Raw genomic sequence first — 23,811 nt, 5'->3', positions numbered from 1 at the left:
ATCATAGAATAAATAGCACTTAAAAAATACGAATTGATTGAAATTATCAATGCCCCAAGTCAACAAAAATGGCACCCATTTTACTTGTAGATCCAGAAAATATGATATTATAATTTTCCAAAAGAAAACAAAAAGATTATATCATGATTTCAGCATGTTAAAATTTTTATTTTTCTATCACTAACCTTTATATGATTAAAAAAATTAAATAAAATAAAATTATCAAACAAAATTAGTATATTAATGCTACCCATCACTCAAGTTGTTAGGCTTTAATTTTGAAAAAAAATGAATAATCTAAAAAACAGTGCATTGAATACTCATATAAAAAAAATTATATCATAAAATTAAAAAAATAAAGCTCATTATTTTATGAATAAAGATGAACACACATCCTGTGGATCTAATAATTTATTATCAATAATTATAACCAAAATTTTGGGCTGCCGTTTTTCTTTAGAACCCTACAGCGGGGCAGAGAAAGGCCCAAAGAACTGGCCTTACAAAAGGCTGCGAGAGCTGCAGGTCAAACTCTTAATTTTGTATTGCAAACCAAGCCAAAACACAAGATCATAATGCCGGACCTCAATTATCCTCTCTGTTCAAATATATATATATATATATAGAGAGAGAGAGAGAGAGAGAGAGAGAGAGAGAGAGAGAGAGAGAGAGAGATAGACCCAAAAATTTTATATAGATAAAATTTTTTTAATGTAACTCTATATGTTTAAGATTATATAAATTGGTCCCTTAATTTTATGAAAATAAAACTAATATTTTATATAATTAAATTAAATTGACTCCCTAAATTTAAAATTTTGTTTATTTGATTAGGTTATTTATCTATTTAAATTTATAATATTTTGATTCAAAATATTAATTTTATTTTAACTATAAATTAAAATTTGAGTGAGTTAAATAAAAAAATTTTGTTTAAAGTATAGTACATAAAGTTTAGAAAATAATTCATTAAAAAAATAATTTTTATATTAATTTTTAGATTAAAAAAAAACTCTCTTATCCTTATATTAAATATCAAACTTAAACATTTTTAAATTTCAACTATTATAATCTTATCTTATATAAAATAACAGTAATTATCTAAAATTTTTTTTATTATATCTACTAATAATTAAAAAAAAAATTAAGTTTACAATTTCATGTATTATAAAATTTTGCTCATTATATTATATATCTCTAAAAATTAGTCTTTTAATTAAATTTTTTGTTGAATTAATAAAGGGCGAATTATTTAAAAAAAAATTATATTAATACATATTTAAATAATTATTCACTAAAAATTATTTATAAAATTTAAATATTTATTTTTTAAAACCCTCTTATATTAAAATATAAAAAATTTAAATAATGATATTTCAATATCACTACATGTCATACGTCTTTTTTATTTTATTTATCTTTTTATTAATATATATTAAATAATTTTAAGAAAAAAAGTAATTTTCTAATCACCTTATTTATTTATTAACACTTAAAATAAAATTATAACTAATGACAAATTTTATCATTAATAATATTTTATAACACAATTATAAAATATAAAAAATATATATTAAATTATATTATTAAAATAAAATAATAAATAATTTCGTTTTGACTCGCACAAACTTAAATCCTGGCTTCGCCCGTGGTAAAAGCGCAAGGTGCAAAGCTAACTAAAGATGAGGATTGAGAACACGCTCGGACACGGCAATGGACCGGAAGAAGCACTCGGGTGGTGGAATGATAATAGTTCTTTATTTTAAAGTAAAAAAAAGTATAAAAATTTGTTTTCAAGAAACAAATATTAAAAAAATAAAAGTATTGTTCGATTAATTTTATTGACAATTGTTGATGATTGCTAACAACTTTTGATGTGGAAAGTAAAGAAATACCACCACCCCTGAACTTTTTTCTAACAAATTTAACTAAAAAAATATTTATTTATCAAAACTCAAGCCACAGAACCCTTCTTAAAAATAGCTTAAATGGCACTTGTTTTTTTTATATATACCCAATCCTATTTTTAATCCAATGAACTGATAAAAACCAAAATAAAAAAGATTTTTGGAATCGTTGCTTTAATTGAGCTGTCATGATCTTTCTCGAAAAGTAAAAGACCAAAGCTCGTTTCTTTAGCCGGTGAAAAGAAAAAAAAAAGAAAAGAGAAACTCTTTTCTTTAACCAATCAATTTCTTCATGCATACAGACCCAGCCAAAAATACTAATTAAAAGCCCAGCAACATAATAATAATAATAATAATAATAATAATAATAATAATAATAATAATAGCTTTGCACTAATGCCCAACCATTTCAGTTTTTTTATTATAAAATTTTTTAAGCATAAATCTTAGAAAAAAGTATAATTTAATAACATGTACTTTCACATTTTTTCGATTTAAAGATCAAAGAAAATTATGTGACAAATCTAATGTTAAACTATCACACCATTAGCATTTTGAAAATTTAAAGAATAATGCCGTTAACTGCATTACCATGATGTGCGTGATGATAATGTAAAACTTATGTAAACATGCTACATTAGACATGACATTAATGTTAATATGACACACCAACTCCACATAAACGCACTTAACACATTAATCTTTTTTCTTCCTTGATTTGCTAATGGTGTGATAATTAAATTTCCAATTTGTCATAAAACTTTTTTTATCATTGAATTGAAAAAACACAAAAGTACTGATTACTTAATTATATTTTTTTTCCAATCCTATATTACAAAACAAACACTTGGACCATCCAACTATTAGCCCAAAGCACTATTTCAGTTTTGTTACTCATTTCTTACCAAATAGCACTAATCAAAAACTTTACAACTGTGCATGGGAACTCCTGTATGAGAAACTGCTATTGTTGCGAAAAAACACTAATCATGGCGCTCTTTGTTTCTTTAGTGTTGTAATGGACAGACTATATAATTTTTTTTCCCTTGGCTGTACATAAACACTCTATTAACTGTTCTGGAGGAACCATGACAAAAGGAAGACATCAAAATGTAATTGTTAGTATCGTAACCATATTGCACGCAGCAATGGCTCAGCTGCCATTCACTGCATCCTTAGTTTCCTAACAAGTGAATGCATGGTCAGATGCACATGAAGCATAGCTAGCTTATTTCAAATTTTGTGGGACAGAGAGTGGAGGTGGTTATTGAAAGATTTTTTACCTGAACGTTTTGGAGAAGGTTTTCAAGTTCAACTGTTATCTCACAGAAGGATGGTCGATTCGCAGGCGTTGTTTCCCAGCATCTCTGCATCAAGTCTAATAGCTTTGGATGTGCATCCTGGGGAAGTTCAGGACGCAGTCCCTGGAATACAAGATTAAACAACATAAGGGATGAATTAACCTGGAAAAACAATTTACGAACCATATATGCACCCCTGGAGAACATTATACTCTAAATTCTCAAGGAATATACTATTCTAACAACAGAGAAAAATTTCCCATTTCTTATTTTCCCCTAATTTTTGTTTTAATGGTATCTAGAACACACTAATAGATAGGACTAATGATGAGCGATTTTAAGTGTACACTATTAATATTTCATCGTCAAAAATAAAAAGAAAAAAAATAGGAAGCAATTATGAAAATGGAACAACTTTTAGGACTGCAAATATAACTATCCCAATTTGAAAAGCTAAGGTGCCACTCAAATTAAGGGCCCTTGTTCGGTCTACAACTCCCCAAAATGTGAATACTAATGACTACTTGCAAAAAGGGAGGTCTAGCAACGAATATTTAGCTCCTTATTGATGCATCAGGTATTGCAATTGGTCTCACTTGTTTTTACATTGTAAGTTAGCTTGGACAATTGGGAACTACATTTTGGTCTTTTTGGAAAGAATAAAGTACATCCAGAATCTTTTTGATTTTTATTGGTTTAGAACAGAGAGCAATTGGTGGTAAAAAATGTGCTAAAGTTCTATAGAATTATTATTCTTTTCAGTATTATGTAGCATCTGGATGAAGAGGAATGCAGGATTCCAGAATTTTTCCTTTATTTTGGGACAAGGTGGTTTTCTGGGCATCTCATTGGACTCTCACTTCATGGGCTTTACCAGGTACCTTTTTAGTCTTATCTCTTTTTAATGCTTTTTTGTTGTGTTGATTAGGCTACGAACTTGTCCTCCACATCATAATCTTCTACAGAAGTCTAATCAAATTCACTACTAATGTTGTCATGCACTTATATAGAAGCTTAACGAAATTCAGATTTCCACATTAAATATATTTAAGACATGAATCAACATATAGATGTGAAAACCTGTCTTACTCCCAGGGCAGCCTGTAGTGGAGTCATGGTATCATATGGCACCTGGAACACCAGTAAAAATGCAAAGTAAGAAAATTACAACATTAGTGCACAAACTTCTATATTAAATCGTTTGCCACAAAGCTGGGTGTAACTTTAGGAAATACCTTGGCTGTTACCAGCTCCCACAGTACAATAGCAAAACTGAATATATCTGCTTTTTGATTATATGGTTGATGGTTTATAACCTTGCAACATCCAGATTAGATATAAGCAACCAAATTAGGATGCAAATGGCAAGAGAAAGGTACACTAAATAGTATCTAGTAAGATTTTTTTTTTTTTATCAAATTATAAAAGGCCCAAAATTTGGCAGATTTTACACTTGAATAATTGTTTTAAAAAATGAATTAAATGATCCTCAACTTCTTAATTTCACAATAATTTATTCCTTCTGTTTAAATAACATGTTTGATTTTACTTTGAATAACATTTTGAGTTTTCAACAAATAAAGCTTCTAAAATGTTGTTTCCTCTAAAATGTGAGGAATTAAAAAAAAAAAAAAAGCTGTTTTACTTAAAGATGAGGGACTAAAGTGTATATTTTTCCAAAAGTCAAGGACTATTTAATTCACTTATGAAGAAGCAATGTACAAGCATAAACATGGAGGTTTGGTTCTTTATGACAGAATTGAAATTCATGATATGATTGCCCATTCAAAAATTGCGAAAGCATGCAAAATGTTAGATTATTGTTGCTGCAAAAATGATTGATGTAGCACCAAAAATAACAAAGGCAAAGAGAGGAACAAATCCATAGAGAAAGAGAACTAATTTTCAAACTGTATTATGCTCAAATAATTCTCATATCAAGTCTTTGCTAAAAATAATAAAAACCCCAAGTCTTATTTATAGAATTAGGAATCCCAATCACATTAGGATTTTAGAACCTAATTCAATCCTAATTAGGAATAATATAAACTAGGAAATAATAGTCATAATAATAATAAAATTTCTCAGTAATAGAACTCTTAAATTTCCAAATTTTACATTGAAAATAACTCCTAAATTGTATTAGGATCTCCATCTTCCAAATTTTACATTGAAAATAACTCCTAAATTGTATTAGGATCTCCATCTTCCCATACTGCATTAATGATACTCTGATTCACTTCTTAACATGAAAGCGCACAGGCAAACACAAAAACAAACTAAAATGAAAGGAACAATGGCCTATAACGTATTCTTGCTTCTTGGTTAGGTTGGGGAGAGAGAAAGAAAGAAGGATGACATATAGTTATGGCCAGGATTTGTAGCAAGCTGCATAATGAGATTTTACAAATCAAATGCAGTGAGTATTATTTTTCCCAATTGACAACCAATCAATTAGGAGTTGATGATAAAAATTGATACAGGCCCAAACTCAGAACACGATAAGGTTCTATAACTCTCTAAGAGTAAGAAGCTAAAAGGCAGAACAACAAAGCAAACCTAAAATATTCCAAACCTCGGGTGCCATCCATCTGTATGTTCCGGTCTCTGCTGTCATCACACCTTCTTGATTCTGGAACCGAGCAACTCCAAAATCTGCCACTTTAACAACCTTGAGACAAAAACATACATGTTTCTTATTATGGTAAAGACGCAAACCTATTTCTCCACAGCCATCACACCCCCTTTTTTTTCTTTAATATTTTAAATATCTAAAAAAATACACACACACATCCTGAACTCAAACTCAGCCACGTTTACATTTTAACAGTGAGGAGTATTTGAACTTGATTAAAACACTTACCTATTCTGAATGCACCACATTAAAAATAGCATCAAATCCAACAATGTGATCCAAGAAAGGACATAATATCAGGAAAAAAAATCTTCAACCACTAGTCAAGAAAGAAGCTATATGATCGTGGAAGAACTGCAGGCTACAACAGGCTAGTGCTCCTCCCAAAAAGCAGCTAGCACTCTAATCCCATTATTGAAGCTAAGGCTACACCCATTTAGGTCCACCGTCCCCAATTGTTCAAAAGTAAACAATTCAATTCTTTCTTCATAGGTAAGATTTAACTCTTCAGTTAAAGCCCAAGGGAAACAGCTACTCTTCCAAATAACATTAAATAATTTTGAAGAAATATTTATTAAAAAAAATTCCTGAATTATGGTCTATTGATTATCATATTTCCCAAGTTCTAGAATGCAAGAACAACAAAATGATAAAATAAGATTGATTTAAAGAAACTTCACATTTATGTAACTTAAGGGCCAACAAAGATGTGATCTGAATCCCATCAGTTTTAATGATTATCCTTACCTTGTGAGCGTCCATTAACAAATTTGCTGTCTTCAAATCCCTATGAATTATATTGTTTTGATGCAAATATTCCATGCCTCGGCAAACATCTATTGCAAACTTCAACAACTGCGGGAGCTTCAATAAATTATGATTCTTATGCAAGAAATCATAAAGACTTCCACCAGGCATATACTCTGCAAGCAAGAAAATGAGGCAAGAAAATGTTAAACAGAAGACAGACACATATGGTATGAAATATGTTTGAAGTTGAATAATCCCAAAATTCAGTCCAAAAGCCTAAGTTTTCTTTGGAACAGGAGTTCCACTAATTGGAATCAGTGACACAACTACCTCTACGGCGTGTTCTCATGATCAGGGACAGAGAGGATTGCCTGCTGCGCCCCGCCCCCAAAAAAAAAACCCCAAATATATATATATATATATATATATATATATATATATATATATATTGTTTTATCATAATATAAATAATGAGAAATATTAGAAACCTTATTTCTCATTATACATTCAATAGATTTTTATAGCATTAGCACCCTCAAAAAAATTTTTCTAGCTCACCTACACTCTATTATGGTAATTTTTTGAATATATAACATAAACTCCTCAAAATATATGAATAATGAGTGTAATTACTAATTAACCATTTTTCAAATCAATTTTATATATAACATTAGCCCCCTCAAGAAAAAATTTTTGGCTTTGCCATTGCTCATGATCCATACAAAACAGATGTCATGTAACATAGCATGAATTTATTCAACCAGAATAAAGTGAAACAACTGGGTGACTTTAATTCAAATCATGTAAACTACAAAATAGGTGATCAAAGAAAAAATGAATGAATGAAGGCAAGTCCCTAAAAGAAGTTCAATTATAAGCAGTGATGGAGCTAAAAGTTTAGTTTAGAGGGCCCAATTGAAATATATGATTTGTTAATAAATCACTTGTTTATATGTTGATTTAAGAGATTGATTAACTAATTATGATAATTCTATATAGTGATAGAATCATTTCATAATTATAAAACAAAAACATTTAATAAATATAATGATAAAAATAAAAGCTTTAATTTTTTAAAAAAAAAATTGATTTGCTAAAAATTAAATGGAATTGCTATTAGTTTAAAAATATAATGAGTTATTAATATCGTGAATTGCTAAACCTAAAATATATTTATGGCCTAATATTAAAAAATTTATCCAATTTATCTCAAATCTTTTTAAAAAAAAATTATAAAAAGCAAATTCAGTTAAAATTATAAATTTAATAAAATAAATGACATGGTTTAACTTCTAATATGTTATGGAAAGTCAATAACTATATTATTTCTTTGTATATTCTGTATTCTGTATTCCTATTTAGGATTTCTTATTTAGAATTTCTTCCTAATTAGTAGAACACAATTATAGGAATCAATTGTATATATATACCCATGTACAGATTAATTAAAATTAAGGAGAATCATCTCTTTCTACATGGTATCAGAGTAAGTCATCTATTAGGGTGACTATTTGTTGCTCAGGGGGAGTTGAGTAAAATTTATAGGCTTCGAAAGTCTCTTTATGGCTTGAAACAAAGTCCTAGGGCCTGATTTAGGAGATTCAGTGAAGCAGTACAGGAATTTGGTATGCAAAAGAGTAAGCGCGATCACTCCAAACCCAGTTTATGACCAAAGACTTGGGATTATTAAAGTATTTGTTGGGTATTGAAGTTATGAGAAGTAAAAAGGGTATTTTCTTGTCTCAAAGAAAATATGTCCTCGATCTATTGACAGAGATAGAAAAATTAGGTGCTAAGCCTTGTAGTGCACCAATGACTACAAATTTACAACTGTTAGCAGGGATAGTGAATTGTTTGAAGATCCAAAGAGATACAGGAGATTGGTAAAAAAATTGAACTACCTTACAATCACTGGTCCTGACATTGCTTACGCCGTTAGTGTGGTAAGTCAGTTTATGTCTTCCCCAACTGTTGCTCATTGGAAAGTCTTGGGACAAATCTTGTGTTATCTGAAGGGCGCTCCAGAAAGAGGTTTGTTATATAGTTATCATGGGCATTTGAATGTTGAATGTTTTTCAGATGCCGACTGGGCTGGATCTAAGGTTGACAGGAGGTCAACTACTGGATATTGCGTTTTTGTTGGAGGAAATTTGGTGTCTTGGAGAAGCAAGAAGCAGAGTGTAGTTTCTCAATCTAGTGCTGAATCCGAATACAGAGCCATGGTACAATCAGTATGTGAGGTAATGTGGATACTTCAATTACTAGATGAGACAGGTTTTAAGACCTCTCTGCCTGCGAAATTGTGGTGTGATAATCAAACTGCTCTCCATATTGCTTCTAATCCGATGTTTCATGAGCGGACCAAACATATTGAGATTGATTGTCACTTTGTTCGTAAAAAGATTCAACAACAGATCATCTCAACAGGACACATCAAAACTGGAGAGCAGTTAGGAGATATTTTCACAAAAGCTCTGAATGGAGCTAGGATTGACTACATTTGTAACAAGTTGGGCATGATTAACATCTATGCTCAAACTTGAGGGGGAGTGTTATGGAAAGTCAATCACTATATTATTTCTCTGTATATTCTGTATTCTGTATTCCTATTTAGGATTTCTTATTTAGGATTTCTTCCTAATTAGTAGAACACAATTATAGGAATCAATTGTATATATATACCCATGTACAGATTAATTGAAATTAAGGAGAATAATCTCTTTCTACATAATATTATGAAAGAAAAATTTTTTTCTTCTAACTTGAGTATAAAGACATTTTTAACAAGAAAAAAAAATCTAAAATAGTAATGAGATTACAAGAAGAAAGCTAATAATGTTTTAAATTCATAAAAAAATGAAAAAATTATGTTAGACTTTCTTTTAATGATATTATCCAATAATTTAAATTTTAAAAAATAGAAATCATAATTGTAGATTTGTTGAATCAGTAAACGATAAAATAAAATTGATAAAGAATACAAGGCTAAGAGACAATAACGATTTGGATTTTTTCTTAGTACAAGAATTTGTATTTAACTGTTAGTATCATTCTTTTAATAAAGAATTTACATTTTTTTTTTATAAAATTATTATTAAACCCACTTAAAACTTTCAAAACCCTCAAGGGTCTATACTCATCAAAATTTAATATAAAAATAGATATTTTTTTAAATCACCATTAAATTCTTGAAACTTTTCAAAATTTCATGGTGGCCCCAACATGGCTCCATCCATGATTATAGGATACATATGCATAAGCTCAAGTTAAGTACTTTGAAGTGCTATTCCTACTATTGCATCTATTCTTGTTCTCAAAAAGGATGTGCATGTAGATCGAATCAAAAGCAGAAGGCAGAGGGAAAAAAAAATTTAAAAGCAAAAATTGTCTTCAAGCAGGGAATTGTCTACCTGTTACTATGCACAAATGTGGAGAATGTGTACATGCACCAATAAAACGAACGGCATTTCTATGTTGGACTTGCCTGCATCAAGAAAAGCATAAATCCAAAAGAAGAATAATTAGAAAATAAATTAACTAGTAGCGCAGTCATCCAAATGCTAATATAGAACAAAATGACAATGCAACAATTATGTTTACATATATACTCACATAATGTATTATTATGATTTCTAAGCTTACAAAATACATAGACAAATTTATTCAAATATAATGCATACCCTAAATAGTCATACTTATTCTATTATTCACTATCCAATATGATCAGCAAAAAATAGCATGCCTAGGGACAGCATTAAATGCAAATGCACATTTATCTATATGTACAGAATTGACAGGAAAAAAGTGAATATTGGTCCGCCCTTGCAGTGGCCAGAGCACAAGTATCAAAACTGAAAAAATAACTGAAATAAAAACATCATGGATGCACCAACATCAATAAGTAACTTCTTCCAGTTTCATGGGAGTTGAATCATATTATTCTAAGCACCCTGGCATTCATCAAGGAAAGCATGAGAGGCGTACATGGGAGTTTGTGTTCAATAATTGAATCCTGTGTAAACAGTTCATTACAGCAAAGTTCCAGTAACTTGGTTTCCTTCATGTTTCAGGTAACCTCGATTAGACGAATATTCCTAATTCAGGAAGCTAAAGTATTTAACAATGACATAAATAAGATTCAAAGAGAATTGCTCATATTTTGACATTTTGAAATTAGCAGGGCACAATTCCAGCAGACAAAATGTTCAAACAGTTTACAATACTATTTGCTACAGAAGCAGTATTGGATCAGGAAACAAATCAGTAAATTCTTTATTAACTTAATTATAGGGATAGTTAAATCTTAGGAAACCTTGTATATAAATATGTATACTCTCCTATGAAATATAATCATCAGTTTTATACCATCAATGTGGTATCAGAGCAGGTCAAGGCCCAGTTTCAGTTTAATTTCCCAGTGTTGCCGCTGCATTTCAGTTTTAGGTTTTAAGTGTCAATCAGATGTCCCAGTTGCCACTAGAGGGGGAGTGTTGGAATATCACTTATGGGAATAAGTCCCACATCAGTAGTGTACAAGAAAATTAATGAGCATATAAGTGTTGGAAAATTAAACAAAAAAGGCTTTGGCCATTTTGGTGATAGGAAGCCCAGTTTCAAGCTCAAGTTTAACATGTAGCTTGCCAGTTTGATATTCACACTCTTGGGTCCATAATTCTCAACACTATTCACCTTAAAATTGCAACTTCTTTAGCAAACTCCTCTTCTTTTCTATCATTTAAATGCTCAGATATAAGAATTTTAACAGCAACATCCTGACCGAGGTAAACTCCATGATACCTGCACATAAAACAGAAGGTGAAGGATAAGCAACAGAAGGATAACAAAAAGAAAAAGTTAATTGAAAATAGCAGCTCTAAAAAGGCTTAACTCACAGATCTCCACAAGATCCAGATGCAATTCTTTCCGCTATTTTCAATAATCGTCCATCTATTTCCCAATCTCCAGATTTTGCTTGTGCTGCTGAAGCTTTATCCACCGCTGAATGAAAGTGTGAAGAACCAGACCATGACCCCTATATTTTCATAGAGGCTAGTCAAAAAAGTTTTTTCCATTTATTATTTTTCTACTCAAACAAAGATGAAACTGCCACAACTAGAAAAGGACAAAGCAAGTTACAATTTGCAAAAACTTTGAGATATGATACCAAAACCAAGGCCAATTGCTAAAGGAAGCTAAAAGTTGAGAATCTGCGGTAAGATCCACTCATTAGCTCAGACATTTTGTGAATTTAATTTAATCTTTTCCATGGATACACATCTTGATTTCTTTTTGTTTCACAATTGAGGCTGGCAAATAACTGCCAAGGTAAACAGCTTCTCTAAACTCAATCACTGTCATTCTTCATCATAGAACCAGCTGAATTTCTAATCTACAAACTATTAGTGAGAGGAAGTTCATCATCTAGCTGTCATGATACAAGTTTTCTTAAAAAAATTATTTCGTTCCATCTTGAATGAAGATTGCAGAAAGTCTCAGTAGCCAAGAATCCTGGAACAAGAGAAGATGCTACTTCTTATTTGGAGGGCAGGAGACAGAACTAAGAGGTTGCAAAATAAGCTTTTCAAGTACAGCTGGCACAAAGCAAGAACCACACATGAAAGTCATAAAATTTAATGATTTTATTTCTAGAAGGAAAGATTAGTGCAGACATGTAGAAAAACCACAACAGATATATAAGCTTCATAAGGTGTCTCAACAGTGTGAAGAGCGAGTGGAGCCACCATCAACAACCATGTGCCTCAAAGATAAGACAATACTGTTATCTGTTGATTGCTGACACCAAGCTAATGATATAGCTAGTTTAACTGTTGAAGGATGAAAATTTCAGTAATGAATTATTTATGGATACCCAGGTTAAGTCAAGAAGAAACTCCTATAAAAGGAATGTGCTTGGAACTGCAAGTTGAAAAGAAGAATGACTTATTAATGCCTCCACAAATTTTTTCAAGGTCTGCATACAGCAAATATCATTTACCATTTATCTTTTTTTTATTATTATTAATTTAGAATCTCCTCTTTTTCCGGTTACATCAAATGGCTGAGCTACACAAGGGAAACTCCCCCTCTCCCTTAACCTTGTTATGACTAGGGGAAGCCCCAAACAAGGGAGTTTTCGCACAAGGCCTGTGGGAGATCAATAAATATGTTTTATACACCACATTCAACCCAAAATCAGAAAAGCAATGGTTTATGGATCCCACATGTAAATTCCTCACTTGGCCTCTTTCTTTCTATTGTGGGATTCAATAACATTCATTCTCATCTGTTATCCAACAAAATCCACCTGCCTTCCCAGTTCCCTCCACCCCCAACAATATTCCAGGTGTAATTGAGATTTATCTCAAGTTGATATCATGCAACCTCACCAACTCAAATGAGTAAATGACTAACACTAACAAGCATATCATCTTTCATTACCAACGGCAACTAAATTTTCTTCCGCAATCTGTGTGATTTATTCCGATCGTGGAAAAAGTGAGGAGTCAAATGGGATTCTTGTGAGAAAAAACCAAGTTTGAAAGATAAAAAAAAAAAGAAAAAGACTAAGAAAAAAAAAATGAATAAAGTTGGGGAAAGGTAACCGGGTGAAAAATGGTGAGCACCGGGCAGCAGAAGGTAAGAGGGTAGTTTTGATATGGGAAAGTGGTAGGTTAGATTTAGTTATTTGTCCCTTGAGGAAGTTCTTTTGGTTTTAGGTTCAGGAATTTTTAGGATTAGTTAGGAGAGGGATGATAAGGATGTTTTTTTTTTTGGTAATAATTTTTTTGATTTTTATTTTTAGTTAAGGAAATACTTTTTTTTAAATTTTTTTTTTCATTTTCTTTAGAACTTTTTTTTAGATTTAATTTAGAAATCTCTTTCTTTAAAATTTTAATTTAGAGAAGAGATTCTAGATAGAATAAAAATTTTCTAGAGATATTAATTTATTATTCGATTAATTTTAATTTGACTCCGGATACTCTTTATTATGATTTATTAAAAATTTTATTATTTAAAATTTTATTTAAGACTCCAATCTCTATTCTCTTTTTATATTACTATTTTATTAAAATAATTAAATTAAACTCTCCTAAATCTTTAGATCTCTTTTCGAAAATTTTTAAATAAGTATTATAAATTTTCTTAAAAATCTTGAAAAACTTTCCTCGATCTTCTCGGAATTTCTCGACGATCTTCAATTTTTCTTAGATCTTACATTTCAATTTTCATCAATTAGAACACTTTTCCTCAAAATTTCAATTTCACTAAAAATAAAGGTTTAATGATTCTTTCCATTGGTAATACTAAACTTGATTTAATAACTCATATTTAAATGTTCACCATATACTATTATCCTCCGACTTATCATGTCATTTGCATTATTTTTTTTGTCTTCCTTTTGGTTTCTTTTTTTATTTTGGTTTTTTTTTCATTTGTTTGTTTGTTTGGTATATTTTTCCGAATAGTTTCTTTCTTTTTTAAATTCGCTTCTCTTTTTCTAAGAGACTTTCTTGACAGACGACCATATTTTTCTATTACTTGCTAAAAGCCTGGAAATAAAAAAAATAAAATTGATAAAATGATGGAAATTGATGAAATGATGGAAGAGAGAGTAAGAGATTTTTTTTTTTTTTTAGAGAGAAGAAAAGACTTAGAATAGAGAAGAGAAAAGAGAAAAAGTAAAAGAAAAAAAGTAAAAAAGTAAAAAAAAAGTAATAATAAATGAAAAAAATGAATAATAAATGTGAGAGCCAAATCAAATAAAGTGGTAATGGTAAATGAAGATGAAGATGGTTGATTGATTTGTTGATGGCTGTGAGTTGAAAGGAGCCAAATGAATTGATGTAGCCAAATAGTTGATGAATGGGAATGGATGTGAAGATTGATGAGTTGAGTGGATGAGAGTTGATGAAGAGATGAGATGCTTTAGAGCTAAAAGCTAAGTAAAAAGAGTAGGTAAGAAGGAAAGGGCTTGGAACAGAAAAGAAAGAGGAGATGCGAGAGATGATGAGAGTATAATGGAACAACAAAAAAAAATAGAGAAGTTATTCAAAATCTTTTTTTTTAAAAACAAAAACAAAAAAACTAGTTTCAAAGTTTTTTTCACTACAAACAACAATGTAATAACAAGAATGAAGTTTTTGAGTTCCGTGATGGTCAAGAGATTTTTAAACACATGATCTGATGTTCAGAATTAAAGAGAAATTTGTCTTATTCTTTTCATTAAATGCCCATTTCTATATATACGACATTTTCTTCATCGACTTTCCTCTCTTCATTTCTTACTCACCTTGTAGGCTTTGATCTTTTTCCCTTTCTCAAAAATTTTACGATCCGGTGATTGGATCGATCTCGAGTTGCTCACTTCTCATCACATTGAGTGGGTATCCTTGGGATCGATTATAAACCGATCCTTAGATGATAGGATTTTTAGAGATCGCCCAAATGATGTAATTCTTCAATGTAATCAGATCTCTAGAGATCTCCCAAATGATGTAGTTAGACCTTTATTAGAGATCGCCCAAAGGATGTATTTTATTTTCAATGCAATCCGATCTCTAGAGATCACGAAATGATGTGATCCAATGTTAGTGTAATCCGATCCTAGAGATCGCCCAAATGATGTAATCCGATCTTTTGGAAATAAAGACTTCATTTTTATCATCTTATTGTTTTTGCATTGATTATTTTCCGATCCCTAATGTGATTATCAATCGATTCTTTACTGAATGACACTTAGTGACCCTTTATTCAAAATGTTTAACTTATTATGCCGATCTCTAATAAACCGATCTCAGAACATTCGGATATTTGAGAAAAGTGTCGAGTCCCACCAATCGATTAGAACCTCGCGAGCATTAAATGCTCGGACTAGTATAAATAGGGGTGGGAGGGTTTTGTTCTCTCATTCCATTTTCAATCCCTCACAACAAGTTCTCTCATTTTCTGGACTTTGATCTTCTTTCTTGTTTAAGTTCTTTGTTTCTTTTAAAAATGAGCCCTCCTTCCATTCAGTTCTCATGGTCATCATCGAAGAAGGCAACCTAAACCCCTAGGGTCTGGTCATACCATCAAGGCTTGCACCACCTTCAAGGAGAGAGACCCTTCCTATGGTTCTTCGTGAATCGCAATCGTTTGTTCAAGAATACAACATTTGTCTGATTCATATGGTGATCAAGTGCCATGGCGATCTTCGTGTCGATCACTCTTTTGAAGAGGATGACATGGTTATGGTGTATGAGCGAGGTTCCCGATTTCTATAAAGCGGTCCTAAAATTTCACGAACATCCATTGTTCAAATCCACCCCAACTCGTGGCGGATCTTGGTAGCTTGAGGTCTATGCCGAGCTAAGGGAATACGGCTAAGGTGTAAAGGATGGCGAAGGTTCTTAAGCCTCATGCCCTCATCCCTTAAGAATTGGAAGAACCGGTTCTTCATTACGAGGAGTAAAGATCGCTTTGAGGACTTTCGTGGTACAAGCACATTACCTTGAGTCAAGAGGAAAGCTCAATAGTGATGGAGCTGAAAAGTCGGCCGCCACTCTAAAATATTCTGTCCAAATGCGGTGCACCATTGGACCATGCAGCGATCACCGGCCAAGCTCGCGAACTTCCGCTCGGCATTGGTATTTTCTATATCTCGGTTCGGGACCTTAGAGATCTCACTAACCTTTTCTTTGTGCGGTATGGCGGGTGGTGAGGGTTCTAGGAAGCGGAAGAAGGACAAAGAGATCTTCGGAAAGTAAAGGAGATGAAGCGTTGAACGACTTCAAACACGGGAGATACAAAGAGACCCACCTCAACCTGATCTCCTCCTAGATCGGAAGAGCGCCTCTCTTATTCCAAGCACGGAAAGGAGCCGGAGGACCTCTTCTCGTGGCGCTCAAAGCTTGAAGAATAGGGAGAACCCGATTTTGCCAAAGTCGGATCTACCATCTTCTTTCGGGAGGATCGTATCCGGAGTGGTCTCGATGATATCTTGACTCGAACCATGAGCCTAAGCGTGGAGTGACCATGATTCGGAAAAGATTGGTAAGGAGGTCGGGAAGAAAAATCAGGAATTGGCTTCCTCCGATCCCAACTCTCATCCGCTCGGGATTATATATCTCAAGTCGAGGGAAGTACCATGAAGACCGAAAGGTCTCGTGACTTGGCTGAAAGTGAACGGGCTCTCGGAGAAGTCCAGTCGCTCAACTTGTAGAGGAGCTTAACGCGAAGGATAAGGAGCTTTCGGAGAAAGACAAAGAGCTTAAGGAAAAGGATGAAGAGATGGTGTCGGGAATAGCCGGAGCCTATGTGAATGCTCATAAAGATCTCTTGGCCGAACTCGCGCTATCTGAAGAGGACTTCTCTTGGATGGACGAGGCTCCGGGCGATGGTGAAGATAGTGAGGAGGAGGCGAGGAAGAGAGAGAGAATCAGGCTGGGGGATCACCCCCAGCCGAATAACTTGTACAAATTATGAAATGAAATGGAATATCTCTTTTGTTCAATGAATGGATGTGATTGGAAAATCTTTGAATTGCCTAAGTATTTGATTGTATGAGCATAGCGAAACATGAACTAAATGCCATTATTAATCTAAGTATAAAAGATCGGAAAGCACAATAAGCATGAGATCGGTGGGGGAGAAATGCTGAACGGGACTTGATTAAAATTGAAAATTTAACTTGAACACTTAAGATCGGAACCCTCGTTAAACCGAACCAAAACTTTAGCTCTTAATCTTCCGAAAAGGAGGTCGGCAATAAAACCGGTAGGAAAAGATCTAGTGCCAGTTCATTTTATTTATCAACAGAGATCAGGAATATACTTGACAGGTCCGGAAATTCGACAACGGGTTTGAGAGGTCGGTAAATGATTTGAGAGATCGGCGAGGCCTTAATGAATATGAGGACTCAGCATTAATTCAATTCTTTGTGAGGAGAGATCGGAAATGTGACCGCCTATCAAAGAGGGATCGGAAACGTGATTAGCTGTTCAAAGAAGAATTTTTATTGATTCTAGGGATCGGCCAAAATATGGTGTCGACAATAATTACAACAGCAGCAGGAAAAAAAAAAAACTGTGAAATCAGGTCCTGAAAATTAAGAAAATATTCTACTATTCCTCTGATATTGATCAACTTTTTCACAAAAACAGCATGATTAAAAAAAAAAACAATAAAACATAATGACAATGAGACAGACTTCACCTCACTTCCAGAAATTGCTTTTTCCATAGCCTTATATAAACCATCTGTATCCTGGCCACAACATTGCAAAGTCAGCAACATTTGGACTCAGCACAGATCCCTGTCATAAAGAAGTATAATCACAATGCTCCTTAATATAATACAAGGCAGTATCCTGGGATAAAGAATACTTTTTTTTTTCAACAAACCAATTTGATAAGAGTTCAAGATAAAAACAAAAAAGTGGAAATTCAATGAAGGCAATTTAACTGAAACTCATATTATTCTTTCAGTGAGATTCAATCACAAGCACATGCCAAAAGAAAAAACACAGGTATTAGCCATACTTGCAACAAACAAAAGTCACCAATACAATGTTAAATCACACTGGAAATCTCAGACAACAACAAAGAAAACATCCAATAGAACTAAATATCAAGAAAATTTTTGGATGCTAACAATGAATTATAATATGTAGGAATAAAATGTAGGAGAATGGTTTCCCAGACAACAATAACATATAAAGGACAGAATTACAAAGGGCAAACTGAATAACAACAAAGATACTAATATCAAGTAACAAATACCTCAACAGGCCATCCATCCACCACAAATACATCCAAAGAGTAGCCATCCATTGTTGAGAACACATGTGCTTCACGGATATTAAGTCCTATATCTGAAAGCAAAGCAGAAAGCTAGAAGAAAACAGCACCTCATCAGAGGAAATTCTCAGTTCTTGATTCAAACTTTTATATTTAATTAAGTCTAGCAGTACAATTTCATCATCAGTTTAACCTTTCCATGCTACCCAGAAAAACTTTTAAGTTGCAACAAATGCTTGAAATATTTCCCAAAAATCTTTTACATTGTTTCAAGTACACTTCAAATCCTCCATTTAGTTTATTGAATGCATAAAGGCTAAATTGCCCCTAAATTGAAAGGCGATTTCCCAGTTTGTCAAAAATCTTCAAGTTGGTCTAAGTAGGACATAGCTCTTACATTACGGTCAATTGAGCCCAATGTCTGAAAAACCTAATAAAAATATTATTATTTTATATTTTTTAATAATTTCATCCTTCAATAAATTTTGTAAATGAAAAGTTAATATTAAAGTTTTTAAATTGTTTTTGTTATAGCAAAAATTATACCAGAATCAGGGAATAAACTTAAAAAATATATGCTTGGATTGAAAACTCTCTAATCTCAATCTACGATCCTAGCCTTTGTATAAATCTCTTCCTTCTCCCTCCTTGTTCCATATCTCTCACTAATCCATTACTGCTATCATATCTCTTCAACAACAATAATACTTCAGAGTGGGGCAAAATAGAGAACAAATGAAGACCCAGCCAAGCAAAGACACTGCTATTAAAACATATTTCAGTAGCTCTTGGTTTTAACTTCAGAGATACTAGGGTAGGCCTCTAAAGTTTTTACACTTACAGGTGGGAGAGGTTAGGAAAAGAAAGCATTATAATGCCTAGGCAAGTTCATACAAATATTGCAAGTGACTTCACACGTTTCAGAAAGGACATGTGATTGTGCTCTCCTTTCCAGTACGTGATAGTTACGCCAACGACATCCACCCTTTTATCACTTTAGGCTTTGGTAAAGTTTGAAATGCAAACAACACATTTAACACCAACGCAATCAAAGATTTCTAACAATTTCTAGTGAAGCATCAAGCAGAATGCCCAGGTGAAAGTACTATGCTCTAAAGTGAGCAGTAAAACCACAGCAAATGAAAGAACCCATAACATCGAAAAAATGCTCTCAGTAACTTAATTTTTAACAATATATAAAACTAGGACATTGAGACAAAAAAAAAATGTGCTCAATACTCTAATTATCAGCATAATTCATTGTTGGTTCGCAAATACAGAAGACATAAACACTGAGGATTAAAACAAAGTCAAACCCAGTTTTATTTTGCTTTGTACTTTTCTCAAGTGAGATATTACCAATTACAAAATCCCAAAGAATTGCAGTGAAAAATCATTCACTTGAAAGTGCTTCAAGTTCATGGCAGTTTAAGGCCATGACAATGTACAATTAATAAGCATAGTTCTTCCAAATATACCTGACTAAGAAGCTTTGGCTTGTCAATGGTGGAAAATATTACTTCATGTATTGGAACATGTACAAATTCTTGCCTGCATTAAATTTCCAAACAAACAACTTAATTCTCATGCATATATGACAAATGCAAAATCTAATAGTAATAGAACAAATCTGATTTTTATAAATACATATGCATCCAATTCTTGTTAATTTATGTTATTTCAAAAATATCTCCAGCCAAGTTATGAATAATTCCAAAAAAAAAAAAAAAAAAAACACTCTCTATACAAATGCACATGCAGCATTTTACGTAATTTCAAAAATATCTCAAGAAAGAAAAATTATGTTTATTATGGCTAAAATCTATACTTCCCAAGTCCTAGAAAAATTTTCTTGTTCCTTTATAAGAACAATTGTTTAAGAAATGAAATTATTGAGACAAAACTCATACTTTGTTCTTTTTTCTAAAATTTCCTCTTATAAGAGAAAACCTTCTCAAAAAGGTTGCACAAAATGTTAATATATTAGTAAGAAAATTATTTGAAAAAGAAGTTGATATTTGTGGACCTATTGTAATGAACATACAAGATAGGACAAGAAAAAAAATCATTGTCATTCCAACCTGCATTGCTTATTGATAAGAGAAAAGTTCAAATGTGAACATGAAAAATAACATATTGGGACTATGACAGCCAAAAAATTCACAATCATATATGACATGCATCGTGAACTCACTCCAATCAACTTCATTCCTATTCCCAAAAATACAAAAATCTTCCTCATGCATTACGAACAAATAGCAACCATCTTTTTAATCTTTCAAAATTAAAATGAACCACAAGAAATACAGATAAAGTGTTATTAAGGTACCTTCTAGAAACATTCTCTCCATGATACATTTCCTCTAGGCCTTTGGAATTCTTTCTGACATCCAAATTTAGATCCTCGAGCTTAGAGCAGGGCTCAAAGTCAATTGTACAATCCCTGATTCTACTTACAGAAATGACAACAATAACAAATCATAACATGGCACAAAGCACTAATATTTTCATCACAACATGCAAATTCACGCACTTACAGGAAAGTGAAAAGGGTTCATAGCCATGTACACATGAAATAAGATCTTTATAAATTAGAATACCTCTTATTTGATTTCACAACCCCATTGTCTGCATCAAAATCTGGCCTCTCAATGGAAATAATGTTCATAAATTGTTGGTCATCACCATCTTCTTTTCTGGAGCAAAGATTCTGCCCAGCAACAAAAAGAGGGGAAAAGTAAAAAGGAAGGAAAAAAATGTAATCTGCATGGCTAATAGAGAATAGCAGGTTGAGATCACAAGCAATATTATTCTAGCTGAAGTTATAGGATTCTTCAAAATATAAAAATTTATGAAGGATTTTGAACCTAATATCTAAGCATTTAGCAACTCTGAGACACATTATATTACAGCAAAAAGATTCTAAGTCTGAAAAGTAAAGAGGCCTGAGTGATTTATAGAGCTAAATGAAATTACAACTTAGGGTCATCCACTGAAATAGGAGAAAAATAAACAAAAAATAAAAGAAAAAAGAAAAAGATGAACAACATTGAAAAGCTTTTAAAGAAGCTTACTCAAAACAAGTTTAGTTTGCCAGAAAATCAAAAAAGACAGCTTCAATTGACAAAAGTAGGGAACGGGGAAATTAACAGCTTGAAAAGTAGGAATAGGGCATGGATCATTTGCCTAAAGGGTTGGCCAATAGCATCACGATATTAGGTAATGTATAACAAGAGAAAGCTAGAAAGTAAAACACTGACTAGCTAATTAGTGAAAGCAAGAGTTTCTCACAAATAATTTAGACATGAACTGCTAGTTTTCAAATGAAAGAGCCTAATATATAAAATTTTGCCCTTAAACTAATTGGAGAATGTCTGTTACACCCTAAACTTCTATTTTTTGTTCCATGATTATGAATTTCCTGTCCAGATTCTTCCTTATCCACACTCAAATTCATATTTGCCACTTTCCCAATTTCATAAGAACAAAATCTTCTTATCTTGAACTGTACAAAAAATAAGAACAAGCTATCCAAGAGCAAGAGTTCAAAAATACTCTATAAAGATTTCTAACATTAAAACCAAACAGGACAAAACCTATCAAATCTTTTTTCCCCTCTCGTAGAACCAAGAAAAACTCTAATCAAGTTGTTCTACTTGGATTAAATATTTTTCATATTTTCTGTCTGATCATTCAATGTAAAGTTGTAAACATTACTTAAAACAAAAGCCAAATCAAGCTATGAATTCTATTACTTGGCTCTCATGCCCACAAAATCAATAGAAACAGATTTTGGCCTTAAAAACAAGCTTAAGTGATAAGAAAAAAAAAGTTCAAAAGCTTTGCTACTAGGCCAAATAGACAGATAGTACCTCCAAGAAACGAATATGATAAACAGGATGTTTCTCTGGATCTTTTGCTGATGTAAGAAGTCTTTGGTGTAACAGAACATCCTCCACTCTATCCATGTTGATGTCAAGTCCATAACTGATATGAAATAAGTGCAAAGCAATTTCATCAGCCCATGACAGACTAGAGATCATTTATTCCACAAGAGACATCCCATGCGCACAAAAGAGCATGATGTAAGCAAGCCCAAAGATGAACGCAAATAAGCAATTAAGAACATACTTAGAGACAGATTAAGGCATGAAAAACTACGGATCAAACCTTGCTTTTATACAAAAAAATAAGTTTTTTTTTTTTAAGTGTATTCTGAAATGCTATAGACAGCCTATCTTGTGGACACATTGGTAAAATTTCTTCCTGATTTCATTTTCCTCTGCTGAATAACTATCAGTAGTTAAGCAAACCCAAACACGCAAATCCTAAGGGTTTTCAGTTCAGCAACTCCTAGCGTGGAAAAAAAAAAAAAACTCCACAATACGTTCGTACCCTTAGAATTAAACTCCCAACCAAAATTCTAAACATCACAGTAGAACGTTTCAGAAAAATATCGGGAATCTTACATCAGCTTTAGCAACTCCAAGCTAATGCTTGTTTTCAAAATATAAAGAAATTCAAAACAGAAATCCAAAATTGATAGTTAAAAACAAAACTAACCACTCATACGTGCACATTCCAGTTATCTACATAAGCAGCTATAACCCATTCAAACAATGGTGGCAAGTCGAATTTTCAAAAACACAGAATGCTCTCGCCATCCAAAGCCAGATACACGACAACAAAGACATGAACACATACATTTATGCATAAAAATCAAAGTTAAAATGAGAACAAAAACCTAGGAGGCAAGCGATTGAAGTGGACATTGAGCAGCTCACGAAACAACTCAGGATTAGAAACAGCTTCGTTGTGGCCACTCTCCATCAAACGATTGTACACAGCGTTCCTCACATCATAGTTGCTGAAGTTCCCAAAGCTCCTCGGTGGCGACGAGCTCTCACCAACTCCTTCCGTCAAATCCATTTGACACTCTCTTCTCAACTGCTAGTAGCAACCTCCTACTACTGCCATGAGAGAGAGAAACTGAGAGAAAATGGAAAGAAAAGCGCGAGAAAGTTCGGTGTTAGGAAAATTTCGATCAGCTGAGTATCTTTGACTTTAAGTGGAATCTACAAGGACAATGCAAATTTTCTGTAGGGAAATGAAGGGCAAAATGGTCCTACAGAAAAACTGTAGCCTACAAGTTCGTAGCTGGGAACGTGAAAGAGAGGAACAGATATTTCTTCTACGTTTTTAAAGCGAAATGGAATTGGTTGGAGATAGACGAAATGTCTAAAATGCCCTGGGTCATTTTGATAATTTACTGGGTTGGGAATGAAATCACGCATAAGCTATAGAGCGTTTTTTTTGTACCAAAAGAGGAAACGAGCTATTTTAACGTTGTCCACCCCATATTTTAAGCGTTTAAGATTTGAGAATGTGATAAGGAAACAAGCTGGTCATAATTATCAAGTGACAGGCGTCAGAGGATTTTG

The 23,811-nt window shown here is 32.6% G+C and overlaps 1 protein-coding gene across 5 annotated transcripts; it reads right to left on the bottom strand.

Moving 5' to 3' along the window:
- Positions 1-2,684: 2,684 nt before the first annotated feature.
- On the bottom strand, positions 2,685-23,552 carry LOC110636015 (serine/threonine-protein kinase STY8). Of its 5 annotated transcripts, none has more exons than XM_021785523.2 (16): positions 23,115-23,540; positions 22,243-22,357; positions 20,971-21,080; positions 20,700-20,819; positions 19,849-19,921; positions 18,353-18,463; positions 17,787-17,837; positions 11,486-11,625; positions 11,283-11,390; positions 10,004-10,077; positions 6,591-6,766; positions 5,784-5,879; positions 4,444-4,524; positions 4,289-4,339; positions 3,191-3,331; positions 2,685-2,984 (listed from the first exon to the last, which is right to left on the bottom strand). In XM_021785523.2, exons 1-16 carry the CDS (start codon positions 23,297-23,299, stop codon positions 2,976-2,978), a joined length of 1,641 nt encoding a protein of 546 aa, XP_021641215.2. In that variant the 5' UTR covers positions 23,300-23,540; the 3' UTR covers positions 2,685-2,975. The 5 variants fall into 5 exon arrangements, 4 of the variants coding, with proteins under 4 accessions (XP_021641215.2, XP_021641213.2, XP_021641211.2 ...); XM_021785521.2 differs by having other exon boundaries at positions 2,685-3,090; positions 23,115-23,535; XM_021785519.2 differs by having other exon boundaries at positions 2,685-3,331.
- Between the last annotated feature and the right edge of the window lie 259 nt (positions 23,553-23,811).

This window comes from Hevea brasiliensis, chromosome 16 (assembly GCF_030052815.1).
Source record: "Hevea brasiliensis isolate MT/VB/25A 57/8 chromosome 16, ASM3005281v1, whole genome shotgun sequence".
Classification (NCBI taxonomy): Eukaryota; Viridiplantae; Streptophyta; class Magnoliopsida; order Malpighiales; family Euphorbiaceae; genus Hevea; species Hevea brasiliensis.
This window is presented reverse-complemented; position numbering and strand designations above follow the sequence as displayed.